This window comes from Macrosteles quadrilineatus, unplaced genomic scaffold (assembly GCF_028750875.1).
Source record: "Macrosteles quadrilineatus isolate MER2022 unplaced genomic scaffold, UCM_ALF_1.0 Scaffold_8__2_contigs__length_117827958, whole genome shotgun sequence".
NCBI classification, from domain to species: domain Eukaryota; kingdom Metazoa; phylum Arthropoda; class Insecta; order Hemiptera; family Cicadellidae; genus Macrosteles; species Macrosteles quadrilineatus.
The window spans coordinates 43,953,172-43,967,173 of NW_026542601.1; the positions used below are offsets into that span (position 1 = coordinate 43,953,172).

Consider the following 14,002-nt stretch of genomic DNA (forward strand, 5'->3'; position numbering starts at 1 on the left):
AAACTGTTGTAAAAGGAAGGTTCGACCCTTGACATATTAATACAGTATGCACAGGGCACAGGTCTAATGTAAACCTGTGGATAGAAAATGCTAATTGAGCCTAAAGCTGTGTTTACACAAGGCCATTAGAGCAGGCAGGTCAAGGGGCAGGTTACCTGCCTCCGGTGTATTTCAAGTTACCTTAGGCAGGTAGCCTGTCTGCCAACTGGCTTCCTGTAAACGCGGCTTTAAGACAAGTGGGTCCCTATTGGTTAAAACTGGGCCAATGAAACCAAAAGCATATGTATTGCTTTATTTAAAAAAATACCTCCTGAGTAGACAGTAAAAAAGCTGCCAATACACATAATGAATTTTTCACCACACTATGATGTTTTTGGCTGTATTACATACGTTAATTGGTGGCTGAAAGTTACGTTTTGCTGACCATGCCAGCTGTCATCGTAATTTGGGGACCGAGCAGGTTTTTACAGGCCGGGGCCGCAAAATCAGCTGTCCGCTTACTTACTTAAAACATGAATCTATCTATCTATATATTAATAGGCAAGCATGTTTCTTTAAAACCTTTTTTCTCAGCTCGTGTGCATCGTAGGGAAAATCTACGCATACCGTTGGAAAGCTATTTTCCTGTAGGTGTGCAGAATCCCTTTATAAATTTAAATAGGCTCAAAGATAAGCACAAAAAATAAGTTTAAAAGTTGTAAAAAATTAACATGGATCTTATGCGTTGCTATGCTGGTTACGAAATAACAACGAAATATAAACAGAAAATCAAAACAAATGGAGGAAACTCCAATCACATGTTTTATTTACAGTGTGGGGTGAAAATAGTTAAGTGAGTACATTACATATTTTTGGTCGAGTTTCGACCACTGGACGACCTCTCGTGCATTTTAAATACACAATCAAAATCCATAGCATTGCAATAGAATTGTGTTATTGTCACCGTTGCCTAGCAACTATTTATTTTTATTTTTGCTGATTCCTCAAATTATTTCTTCACATAACCTTAAAGTTGTAGTTGTGTTGACTATCAGTGTGCATTATTATAGTGGGAGTGGTGAATAGTGGTAATAGGGTATAGTGTGGTGAAAAATAGCGTTCGTACCACGGACCGAAATGGTTTTGCAGCTCTCGATCGATTTAAGTTCTCGACTTCGTCTCGAACTTAAAAACTATCTCGAGCCGGCAAAACCTCATTTTCGGCCCTAGGTACGAAATATACTATAAAAGTTTGTTTAGGTTTTGAGCAAAATTTAAGTGATGGTATAATATAAGTCAAGTTAGGAGTTTGAGATTACAAATGTTTTTCGGAAAGATTTTGCAGAACTATTTGGGACTATGGACAAATAGCTATGGATACTGCTGGAATTTTTTTCTTTTTTCTTGCTGTCTACTGTCTACACCGGTGGCATTTTTACCGGAGGAATCAGAGGAGGATGTAATTAAATCAAAAGTTAAATTTTTTAAAACCTGCTACCTTTTTTTCATGAGCTTGATATGTGATAAAATCTAGTATGATGATGTTGATGTTGACTACTGTAATTTTCTTATCTGATTCCGAGGTATAATTTAAAAATCTTGATGGAGCACTTTACTCTTGGTTATTATGTTAGAGGATAATCAACATGATATATGGTAAGTCAGAGGATGTCATAGTCATTCTATCAATGGAATCAAAGGCAAAGGTAGAAAACACTTGAGATAAAAGTATCAATGACAGTGTAAGAACTTTGAAGTTACTAGGGAATATTTTGTAGATACAAAATTCACATTTGTTCTGTAAATAGCTGCATAACATAACTGATTCTTCTACAGGTCCAAGTCATATTAGTTGACAGTTTCATAAATCAGTCCAACTAAGCCTAAAACTGCTTTGGAAGATGAGATGCCATAGCTCAAAACATGAACAGCATGAAATAATCTACATTTGACACCTTCAATCTGGCTATGTAAGTATATTTTCATTGTACAATTGAATGATTCAATAACAAAACATCACATCTACTAAATTTACAGTTTTATTTCACATAACATTATTTACAAAAGACATGGATACGTGGGAAACACAGAACTAAGGCAAGACCTGTAATTTACACATTCGTAATACTTCCGGCTTGCAAACGCTAAGCCGACCAGGGGTCTAGGTCGGCTTACAGTTTGCGCACAATTCATTGGTTACAAATCACTCGAATTTAGAGGCTTCAGTCAGTCTAATATCTCAACTAAGTGTTCACTGCTTCGCCAGCTGCTTCATGCGGTTCAGAGCACTGCCAGCCTTAAACCACTCAATCTGTTGGTCGTTCAAGGTGTGGTTCAAGTTGATCTTTTCTGTCTTTCCGTCTTCATGCTTCAACTGGCAGACGACAGGCTGAAACAAATCATCGGTTGATTATAAATCACCATATAAACATAATACAATACAGGTGATGTTTAGTAAAAAAATGCTTCTCTACAGGATTGAATAATAATTTTATAGAGCTAGTGATTTTGTTAAGTTTTCAAACTACTGTAGGAAAAAAAATCTAACAAGACAGAAAATGTAACAATTATACCTTTTAGACAAAAACGTTTGTTAACAACTAATAATTTAATCTCTTATACGAAAAGATAAAAATTGGGGTCAAGCTTCTCCTCCTATACCAAACCAGAAAGGAAACTTGATTTGCCATAATTTAAATACAGTAGACACCCTCTTTTATCTCCTCGGGACAAAGGCCAGTCCAGATAACAGATTTTGCGGCTAAACCGACGTTGCGTAAAACTTGTCAAATTAGGAATGTCTAATGCATACTATATAATGATTGTTAAATAGAAATAGTGCTCAATTAACGATACATATGAATCCAATGTAGTCACTTGAAAACTTATCCAAATATACTAACTGAAATTTGGGAGAGTATTGCATTTAGACTTGTGATCATTGGTCTCAAATCTTTCCCACAAAAACATTTGTTTTAGTACAACCATTGACTATTGGATACTGAAGTAGACGTCCCATCTATATGGACCAGCTGTAGCAAATTTTTTGTTAAAAAAGAACGTAGTTGTTTGAGCCAGTCATAGAATTGCAATGGTGACTAAAACTCTATTTTCTAACTTTTTTGTTGCTGGCCAAGATGATGGGTCACAACAGTTGCTATAGCTCACAATAAGTCTTTCCATTAGTTTGAATTGGTAAAAAAGATGGTGTATTCGAAGAAATCAGTAATTTAGGCTACAAATTTAACATGAGGATGGAATGCCTATGTCTGTATTAATAGTCAAAGGAACAATCCACTTCCTGCCGATCAAGTCCGGTTAAATCAATGTTTTGATAACAATTGTCCGATTAAATAGATGTCAGTTCTGCCGAGTTTAGTCAGGTTATGCTGTCTACTGTTAAAAGGTGTCCGAAAAAGAGGGAGTCTACTTTCTCCAATGTCATCATCTTGGAATGGTTTTGAAACTGTTTACAAACACAACACAGCCAAAATACACAGGTTCAAGTTAGTGAAAAAGAATAAATAGAGCAGACTTCAATGATCGCTGACGGGATGCCGTTGAGAATGTTGTAAAACAAAATATACTATGTGAAAGAGCACGTTGTCTAACACATCAGTACTTTTTTGTTTGTGTACTAAAAAAAAGGTGCCTTTTTTCTTCTTAGATCAATTTATTAGACATGACAGATTCAAACTACACTTAACACGTTTGATGCGGCACATCAAATGGCGGGCGTAGCCCCAGTGCGGCACAGCCCGCAGTGTCGAACAAACCCGATTGCCGGGTGATTGGCTTTCAAATTTTGGTCAGAATAGCAAATAACGTGCGGTGATGTCCTGCTTTACGACGAGAGTCAACGTAGTTCGCTAAAACACCCACAGATAGCAGAACTGCTTGGAACGTAGCAGGTCCCATTGTGATTGTATTGCCAATTGGAGGGAGAAAGACAGGGCAACAAGTTGATTTTTATGCCTGCTGGACGAGGATTTTAACTACTAACCTACACCACAACTAAAAGTAAGTCACACACTACACGTTAACGTGGTATAGGTCCGCCTTCGATTGACACTACAGCAAAAACGAAGATATACAAAAGGCATTCCCGAGCGTTCCCGATCTGGTACGGAAGCACCCTACCCGATCGGGAACAGCCGCACCCAACGTGTTAAACACGAATACTCAATGGTTAACCGCAAATATTATTGAAATAACTAAAAAAAAATAATTACAAATATGAAGTGACTGAGTATTTAACTTACTAAGTATTTTACCAATCTTACTTAATAAGGTCTCTCTTATAAGCCTGCAGATTACAAATTTTAAAATGTACAGATCCTTACATTCACAAAAGACTAATTTCTCTTTACCTTGCCGGGGGCGAGGTCCTTGAGGCCCAAAAGTGAAATCTTGTCACCAGGTTGAATCTTGTCGTAGTCTGAAGCGTTCGCAAAAGTAAGAGGCAGCATTCCTGGAATCACAATTATCTAAATGAAACTGTTCCTTGGGTAATTTTGATAACTAACAAAATGTCGTTTTACAAAAAAATAGTAAGGTATAATATTTTGTAAATTTATTAGTTTTGGTTGTCTAATCTTTGATTATCTGATCTTCCGTGTTATTTGACCTTCTCTGTAAAAAATCAATTATCGAGAAACCGAGGACAACTTTAAAGTACGGGTACACACGTTGAGAAAACCCATTTTTTAATCCCTGTCTGTACTTCGAAAATACAAGCCAGACATTATGATCTGCACTTGACGGTACTTTTTGATTGTTATTTGCACTGCGTACCACACAGTTCATCAACTTCTCATACCTGCATACTCTATTCCCAATGTTGCTGTTGCTGTACGAAAGGATATCTGTAGCTGAGATCACAAATATCACATTAGTTTATTTTACAGATATGGCGTGTTGTTTTATTTTGTCGGTTATTTTTTTTTTTTTTTGTATTTGTGATGATGGCTTCAAAACAGAAGTCGTTAGTGGCTCTATCAAAGACAAACTTTATTCCTCATGTTTTCAATAGTTTTTTAAATACAGTAGACTCTTGATAATTCGAAATTGGTGGGCCAAGCATATAAATTTGAACTATCAAGAGTTTTGAATTATCAATAGTTCGATTTATCGGGAAAAAATAAACCATTCGAATTACAGAGAGTTCATTTGTTTAATACAAAAGGTACAGCACGTTACAATAAAACATCATACCGTATTTAAGTACACTTTTAAACAATCAACGGCTTATTTTTCAGTTACTGTAGTTGCAAAGAAATCTGTTATTTAGCGCTATATATTTCGCCAATAGCTGAACTATCAGCTGTCGACAACTACGTTTGTGCTCAAGGAGATATCGTGCAATCTAGAGATCGGATTGCCAACTTAAAAAAACAAGTCAGCGAACTAACTCAGACTACTGCTCTAACTAAACAAACATTAAAACGTCCAACACTAGCCTACCATGGGAACAGGATGTACTGTACTGTATAGTTTCCTGTTATAACAGGAAGAGATCACTTAGAATTTTAGAATGTTTTGCTGACTAAACTTCGAATTACTGCGTGACTTTGATTTATAGAGTGTTTTTTTGATGAAACTTCGAATTACAGCATGACTTCGAAATATAGAGTGTTAACCGACGAAACTTTGAATAACTGAGTTGCTTCGAATTATAGAGTGTTTTTCCGACAAAACTTCGAATTACTGCGTGGTACAAATTGACCTGCCCTCTATTTGGACTTTGAAATACCGAGTGTATCAAAATGCTTGGTAAAAATTTGAAATATTGAGAGATTCTCTAGGGACTGAGCCTTCATTTTGAATTATCGAAAGTTTTGAATTATCAAGTGTTTGAATTACCAAGAGTGGACTGTAATTTCTTTATCAGCATAGTACTTGTTATTAAATTACCTAAAAACACAAACAAAAATAAAATAACACTTATAATAATATATTTTCACTTATACTGTTTACTCACAAGATCATAAATATATATATAAGATGGTAAATGGTGATCGATTTCGATTAGAAACTTCAATCATCATTAGACCCAATAGATGAATCAAATATTTTTTGTGCTTTTAGGTATATAATTTTTTTTTGTCTTAACCAACTTAACCTTACTGCAGTCAGTCAAGAACGGCTAATCTACTGTAATTAAATGTCTCTAGAATCTACAAAACATAAACTGTAACAACAATTGCCGACTTTATAAACTGTGTTGCACTAATTAACTGTTTCACTGTTGAAACCACTGTTTTTAGCATGTTTCACCTTGTTTCTTGAGGTTGGTCTCGTGTATACGTGCAAAGCTCTTGACGATGATAGCTCGTCCACCGAGGTGTCTAGGCTCCAGAGCTGCGTGCTCCCTGGAGCTGCCTTCTCCGTAGTTCTCATCTCCTACGGCTACCCACTTGACTCCAGCCTATAAAAAAAGTGATAGATCATTTTGTTATTGTGTGTAAGCAAGATAATAGAGGATAGTTGTGAAACTAGTAGTGGCAGGTATATTAAAAATACCAAAAGATTAAATCGCAGTTCATATTAGAGATGAAAAATACCATTACAACAATAGTCATGACCATTTCTCAGATTTTTGTAATAGGTGAGTCGCTAAGTCTGGATTTAGGGCCCAAGGCAACGATGTCGTGCATTCCGATCTTGGTACCTGCCACTACTTTTTACAGTAAACTTCACTCTAGTAGGCCCTACTGAATTGGCTCATCCCTTACTTTGTTGGATACATTCCACGCACAACGCACAGGTCTGTAGCCTATGTGGACCGGCAAATGCATGATTAAAAGTGGCCGTAAAACAAAGTCATTCTATAATTTTTGTCACCTATTACTTCCTCGCAAGTTTTGGCCGTTAGTTTAGTAATAATCAGGTGTTAGATTAGTACCTATCAGTGTTATTTCACTTGCCAATTCAGACAATGTAAAAAAATAATATGGAATTCTATTCTCACTAATCGTATTACCAAGGTGCTATATTATTTTGTGATGCTCACTGTTAATAGGAAGACACAATCAGCATTCTTTCACTCCCTTGTTCAAACAGTTCAGTAAAAAAATAATAGGGGATTCTCAGTAATCTATTACCAAGTTATAGGTGACAATTCAGTAACAGTATTATTTATCGTATTATGTTATATAAGTTTACCTCTAGTACAAAATAGTCCTCGCTATACAAATTGTCCTAGTTTGCGCAACTTTGCAAATTCGTTAACTGAACGTTTTTTTTTCTTTTTGTTTAATGTTTTTTGTCTAGTATCACCTAGAACCCTGCAGGTTTAAGGAAAATAAAACATTGACTAAGGGGAAACTGTCCCTGGAGGAGATAATTAGGTTTTGTATAGCACCAGAAATGAATATAAGAATGATAAACAGCAAGATATGCATGTAAACCTAAGGATTTAAAAACCTCTTTTTAGTCCAAAAACATCTTTGGGCAGAGATGAGTTTATTTGTAATTGATGATCAGACCTTTTTAGATCATAGTTTATTCTTCGACAAGCTGCAATTAACGTCGCTGGTGTGTATATTTCTTTACCTTCTTGTAAGCACGCGCCACATCACAAACGGCTCCCCATTCTCCTGTGAGGCGGTTTTTGATCTTGTTTAGTTCACCATTTTCTGCGTTTGTTGCACTAAAACAAATATTTTTTTCTAAACAATTACTATAACTTCCTTGATGGACCTAATAGCCTTTTGTGTAGTATTTACAGTATGAAGTTTTTAATATAATAACAACCTAGACAGACATGCTGAGCTTGAAAACATTTGCATTTTATTTTATCATTTTACTCGATGTCTTCAAACATCCCTTAAATGAAAATTTGTGACTTAATAGTGAACTTCTGATTATCTGACTTTATTTCAAATGCCATTTTCCTACTACAATCAATAATTAGGAAAGATCCTTCAATTTCAGGAAGCACAAATCACTGAGAAGATTACACGAGTTACAAATGCTCTGTAGAGATTCTTTTGGTTTTTTCATGACTAATAATTGGTAAAAACCACTTTAAATTTGTATAGAATGTCTTTAACTCACGTGAGGAAGAGGTTATTAGAGATGTTGTCCAGATGTCCTCGGTACTTGAGCCATGGACCAGCCGCCGAGATGTGATCAGTTGTGCATTTGCCTTTGACCTAGAGCAGACGATATATCAATGTATTAAACAACCTAAGTATACAATAGTATTATTTCTAGAGGCTATGCTATCCTCAAGTATTTATCCTGGTTTCCAACCATGAAAGAAATTTACTCAACAGAATGAGGTCAAAAGTCACAATTATTTTGGATAAATTCAAATCACACAAAACTAATACTTTAAATATTTTAGTAAAAAGACTCCCAGTAATATTACTGATGATTTTTAATGATAATTTGCTGTGCAGGGACCTAATTTCAGAGTATTTGATGTAAAACATTATATGTAATGTTTCTTTTTCTGAATGAATTGAATTATGTCATTAATACAATGCATTGAATGACATGTATTGGTTTAAATTGGTTAGGTCAACCATTGATGAAGTCTTAAATACATTGTAACATTTTTCCAGCTGGTATTTAATAAAATCTCTTGGCTAAAGAAACAGTTGGAATTAATAAGGAGGCAAAGGAAGGTTGTCGTCTCACTCCTTTCTATAATTCTTATTCAGTTTAACCTTTAACTATTATTTAATATTTATACAACTAGACTTTCCATCACCATGTTAAAGTTGTCGCCAGTTCTAAAATCAAAATCGTTGTAGTTTATGTGAGCCACCAACAGATTGTGGTCATGTAAATTAGTAATTTCTGTCGATACACAAACTTGTTTACCAAGTAAAACTGATGGAATGACTTATTGTGATATATAAATTGTAGAAAAAGGAGGATAGCAGCTAGCTTACCTTGAAAGTGTGGGTAGGCCATAGAACAAGTAGAAAAACACTATGCCATTGGCCAAAATGGACAGCAGCCATTTTGTAACTCTTTCTCTACACTTGACAAAGTCCCTTAGGGGACGAAATATTGTGTGCATAGTGTTTTTCTACTTGTTTTTCTACTTGTTCTATGGCCTACCCACACTTTCAAGGTAAGCTAGCTGCTATCCTCCTTTTTCTACAATTTAAAATCCTGGCCTAGAGCCTTTCCTTAAACAAAACTAACCTTATTGTGATATATAGCAACTATGACCCATCAACTATGTCAGCAACAAAAAATAAGGTAGAAAATATAATTTTAAACACATTCTGTGACTGGCTCTCTCAACTATATTTTTTTATAAAAAAATGGCAACAGCTGGTCCATATAGATGGGATGTCCACTTCAGTATCCAATAGTCAATAGTTTAACCCTCCAAGCATTTATTGTTGATTTATCGACTCTTGTTTTCAGCTAGCTTATGGAAACTTTCCACGCTTCCTCAGTTTCTGTATAAAACTCTAAAGGTTTAGTCAATAGGCCCTAAAGAAAAGATTAAGAGTTGAGTTTGCCTACCTTGATCAGAATGGTCATATCCTCCAAGTCTTTGCCGTTCCACACATCAAACGGCTCCAACAACTGCAGTCTCTGACTCTTGGGGTCAACATCCACCTTCAAAGAGGTACCTTCCTTGGGAGGAGCCTGACAACAAACACTACATAAGCAAATACTCATAAAATACCCTTTGCCTACAGTCACCCGACAAAGTGGGTTTCCTTATACAGATTATAGTCCAGAAAGCCTTACTTTGCGCACAGTTATTACTTTGGCACACACCAGTATTCCAACCAAACAACACAAAAAAGCGTGTTTTTATTAAGCACGTAATCCGTGTACGCTTGAAAATAAGTTGACAAGACTTAAAGATATTACTACTACGATCAGCTGGTGCAGCGTTTCCTGTTTAGTTCAATGTTTTGATTTAACCTAACCTAGAAACGCATTGTACAGTGATTGAAAGACTAATTGATTTATAGTAACTGTAGGAAAATATAATGCGTAACACGAGTGCAAACTGCCTTTGCTGCACTCGAGAAACTTTCCACACTCGCCTATGGCTTGTGCGTAAACATTTCTCTACTGTGCAGCAAAGTGCCACTTTGCCCACTAGTTTCACAAATAACTGTTCACCACACTATTTTGTTTTAAAGGACATTCCATCCATTGTTTTAGTCCGGAAAACAGCTGTTCGCCACCAGCTTAATCTATTGGGATTTCATTATGTACTACTGTACGGAATTTCACCAGACACCAGCTGATTATGATTAGCCTATTTTTTGTTATTAAATACCTCAGGTACCTATTTCATAAACCTAAAAAAAAACATCGAACCAGATAATATTAAATGAAATTTTTGTGCATAAAAATTACTGTATAATGGTGTTTAAACTCTCGACCTAAAAACAAAAATTAAGTTATTCTGTAAAATACAAAATACATACGGTACTTGTTTACGTTAAAGTTACTCACAAATCATTGTTCATACAAATTTTCACAGTTAATATTTCTAATTAGGTTTATATAAAGATATAATCACTCTTAAAGTTGGTAACAACATAACAGAACTCTTCAGTTTTTTTTTCCATTGTTTCGTTAGATTAGAGAAGGAAGGTGAAAACTATCGTACGCCACTCATCAGAAATGTGTTTAGAGAGAGTTGAATGCAATCGATCAATTTGACCCACCAGTATGATTTTTCAACAAAAAACACAAACTCAGATGGCTAAGCCAATACAAACTTTAAAGTGGGTGGCATATTTTTTTTTGCAATTTTAAGATATTTTACTCACCTGGTAGGTGTCTACACCAGGGTCAAAGCCCTTGGGAGGGAGCTCAGGTCCAAATGGGTCAGACAGCTTGAACTCCTTACCTGTCAAGAAATCATTATGTTACTACACTCAACTCCCGATTAACTGTAATCATATTAATCTATCTTTTGTGTACAGACGATAGTATAATATTTTTGTGTATATTGTACCATTCTACACAGAACAGTCTTATCCCTCTATTCCCCAAAGGATTTACTTGTGTTTCTCCCACTCACCGTCCTTGCCCTTTAGTGAATGGCTGGTGGGGTCAAAGTCCAGACTGCCGGACACACACAGCGCGGTGACCAGCTCTGGTGAGGTGACAAATGCGTGTGTCGCGGGGTTGGCGTCATTGCGGCCGGTGAAGTTGCGGTTGTAGCTGTTGACAATGGTGTTCTTCTCTCCCTTCTTCACGTCCTTGCGGTCCCACTGGCCGATGCACGGGCCACAGGCGTTGGCCAACACGGTGCCTCCAAACTGACGGAACGTCTCAGCCTAGGGAAAAAAATTTAAAATGTATTAAGATAGATTTTTCAGTATTAAGAAATTGATTTATTTAAAAAAATAACTAGATAAAACACCACTTACCATTTTTTACATGTATTTACCGTCTTGTGAGTCAACAGAATAACAGTGAAATTATGTTTAAAGTTTTATTAGACATATCTTAATCTACTTTCGATAAAAATAATAATATCAGATGATAACTCTTTTTTATTGAATTGTCATTGAATGCATGTAGGTACTACAATAGTCAAATACATAAAAATAAAAATAGTTATAAATTTGATGTTAGTAGAACAATAGTAAGCTAGAATATTAATCAATCACAGCTTTGTAACAGTAATTCAAAACAAACAAAAACACTCAAAGCTTAAAGTTGATGTAAAACCTTAAACCAAGATTATCCGAGGCGTAGAGGCAAGACTAAGAATCTGAAAGCTACCCCAACAACTGGATTGCAACTCACATAAAACACAAAAACGAATAAATTGGTGGATATTAGAACTAGAGATCTCCTAAGCTACCTTCTAAGCACAATGTCAAATTTCACGACATAAAATAATCAACAAAATTGAAAGTGCAAAAAAACAGTGCTTACAATTCCGTCACGCTCAATAGTAGCTCGGACTTGTTCAGATCCCGGGGTGATGTTGAAGGGGATCTTAGACTTAAGTCCATGGTTCATCGCCTCCTTAGCAATGGCTGCACAACGAGCCATGTCCTCGTAGCTGGAGTTGGTGCAACTGCCGATCAGGCCTGCCAACATAAGGGGGTAAAAATTGTAAATTGAACAAAATCAACACATTAATCCTCACATTATTCTCTGTATACAACAACAACCAAAGCTTTCTTTACAGATATTTTACACAAGCATAAATCAGTCAACCACTTTTATTCTCTGTATACAACAACAACCAAAGCTTTCTTTACAGATATTTTACACAAGCATAAATCAGTCAACCACTTTTACTAACACTTGCTTACTAGCCTACTAACCGACTCTGATGTCCAGGGGCCAGCCAGCCTTCTTAGCATTGTCTCCCAGCTTGGAGATGGGGTGAGCCAAGTCAGGGGTAAAAGGTCCATTGACATGGGGCTCCAGTGTGCTCAGGTCAATCTCAATCAGCTGTTGGACAGACGAAGATAGTTAGAGTGGGAGAAACAAGCCAACCATGAACAGTAAACACAGTTTGGTTGTTATTAGTTATATTTCATTTACAAATAATATGTTAGTGATGTCATAAATTGTTAAATTGATTACACTACTACAAATTGGCAAAATTCAAAATACATTTTCACACCATAAATATTGGATCAAAATAATGAGAAAGTGACAATCTAGCGTATCATTTGCTTGTGATGATAATCATATACATACATCATAGACATCAATAATAGACAAGATATGTTTAACACATTTGATACCAATGAAACCCAATCGGTTGTCAAGTTCTTGCACAAACATTTACATGTTGAAAACGCCAATAGAATAATATCCTTAACATTTGAATCACATTTCACTTTCTAAGCAAATTCGATGCAAATTTGGACTTTTTAAAACATTTTCTCATAATTCACCATACGATTAAGAGATGTTTCAAACAAAATTTACACTATAGAATATGAAATCGGCATACAAAATTCTACATTGTTGACTCAATCAGAAAATATTCTAATTGTCATGACAGTGCTACAAAGGTTTCAGGCAGTTACGACTCAAATTTCACCAACAGATTCACAAGACCCACCTGATCGTAAGGCGCCCCGTTATCAGGTGTCAGCAGATCTTTGTTCTTCTCAGCCAGAGCAGCAATGTCAGCTCGGCCTGTCGCCTTCAGGTAGTCACCCATCCGCTTGTTGAACGGAAACAGCGAGGTGGTCGCACCGATCTCAGCACCCATGTTGCAAATGGTTCCCATACCTGGGCAACATAGAGTAATGCGGATGAAAAATTATGTTGTAAGTTTAGAGAGTTTTTTTCTAAATTGTTTGTTGGATTTCATTTAAAAATAAAATTGAAGAATCGCTGATTTAGATATTTTCTGGGATTGCTATTTCTTTGACTATTTGTCAATAGAATAATAAACATTACACATTATTCTACAGTAGAACTCCAACTATCTAAATCAATGGGAACAATTTTTTTTTCATTTGAAAAAAATAAATTGTAGCCTATGTTTGGATTTATACAGAAATTTGAGGTATTTTATAGAAATAGGCTGAGTCAAGCCGAGCTTTGACCATTACAATTGCAGAACTTTTCTGTAGGGATGGACGGGTCCCAAAATTTCGGGAATTTTTCGGGAAAAAAATATTCCCGATTATCGGGACGAGATTACAATTGACTCGGGAATTTTTCGGGACAGGATTTGGTCCGATCGTCGGCGATTTTTCCGCTTCGCGAGTGCCGATAACGCCGTTATTGCGAGCGATAGGTCCGTGAACGCAGGAGACGAAGTCATACCGACGATCGCGCCGTGACCACGGAGTCCTACCGACGATCGCGCCGTGACCGCGAGTCATACCGACGATAACCCCGTGAACGCGAGTCATACCGACGATCGCGCCGTGACCGCAAGTCATACCGACGATCATGCCGTGACCGCGAGTCATGACGACGATCGCGCCGTGACCGCGGAGTCATGCTGACGATCGAGCCGTGATCGCGAGTCATACCGACGATCGCGCCGTGACCGCGAGTCATACCGACGATAACCCCGTGACCGCGGAGTCAT

General features: G+C 36.5%; 1 protein-coding gene across 1 annotated transcript in view; it reads right to left on the reverse strand.

Moving 5' to 3' along the window:
* Window positions 1-2,000: 2,000 nt before the first annotated feature.
* Window positions 2,001-14,002, reverse strand: part of LOC128999661 (probable aconitate hydratase, mitochondrial) — a 36,145-nt gene continuing 24,143 nt past the window's right edge. The window contains exons 8-18 of the mRNA XM_054426279.1: window positions 13,016-13,188; window positions 12,264-12,393; window positions 11,866-12,023; window positions 11,000-11,258; window positions 10,746-10,825; window positions 9,472-9,597; window positions 8,038-8,135; window positions 7,534-7,630; window positions 6,256-6,406; window positions 4,350-4,450; window positions 2,001-2,368 (exon numbers count right to left, since the gene is read on the reverse strand). Of these exons, the coding sequence (XP_054282254.1) occupies window positions 2,231-2,368; window positions 4,350-4,450; window positions 6,256-6,406; window positions 7,534-7,630; window positions 8,038-8,135; window positions 9,472-9,597; window positions 10,746-10,825; window positions 11,000-11,258; window positions 11,866-12,023; window positions 12,264-12,393; window positions 13,016-13,188 (1,511 nt within the window). The 3' untranslated portion in view covers window positions 2,001-2,230. The remainder of the gene's footprint in view (window positions 2,369-4,349; window positions 4,451-6,255; window positions 6,407-7,533; window positions 7,631-8,037; window positions 8,136-9,471; window positions 9,598-10,745; window positions 10,826-10,999; window positions 11,259-11,865; window positions 12,024-12,263; window positions 12,394-13,015; window positions 13,189-14,002) is intronic.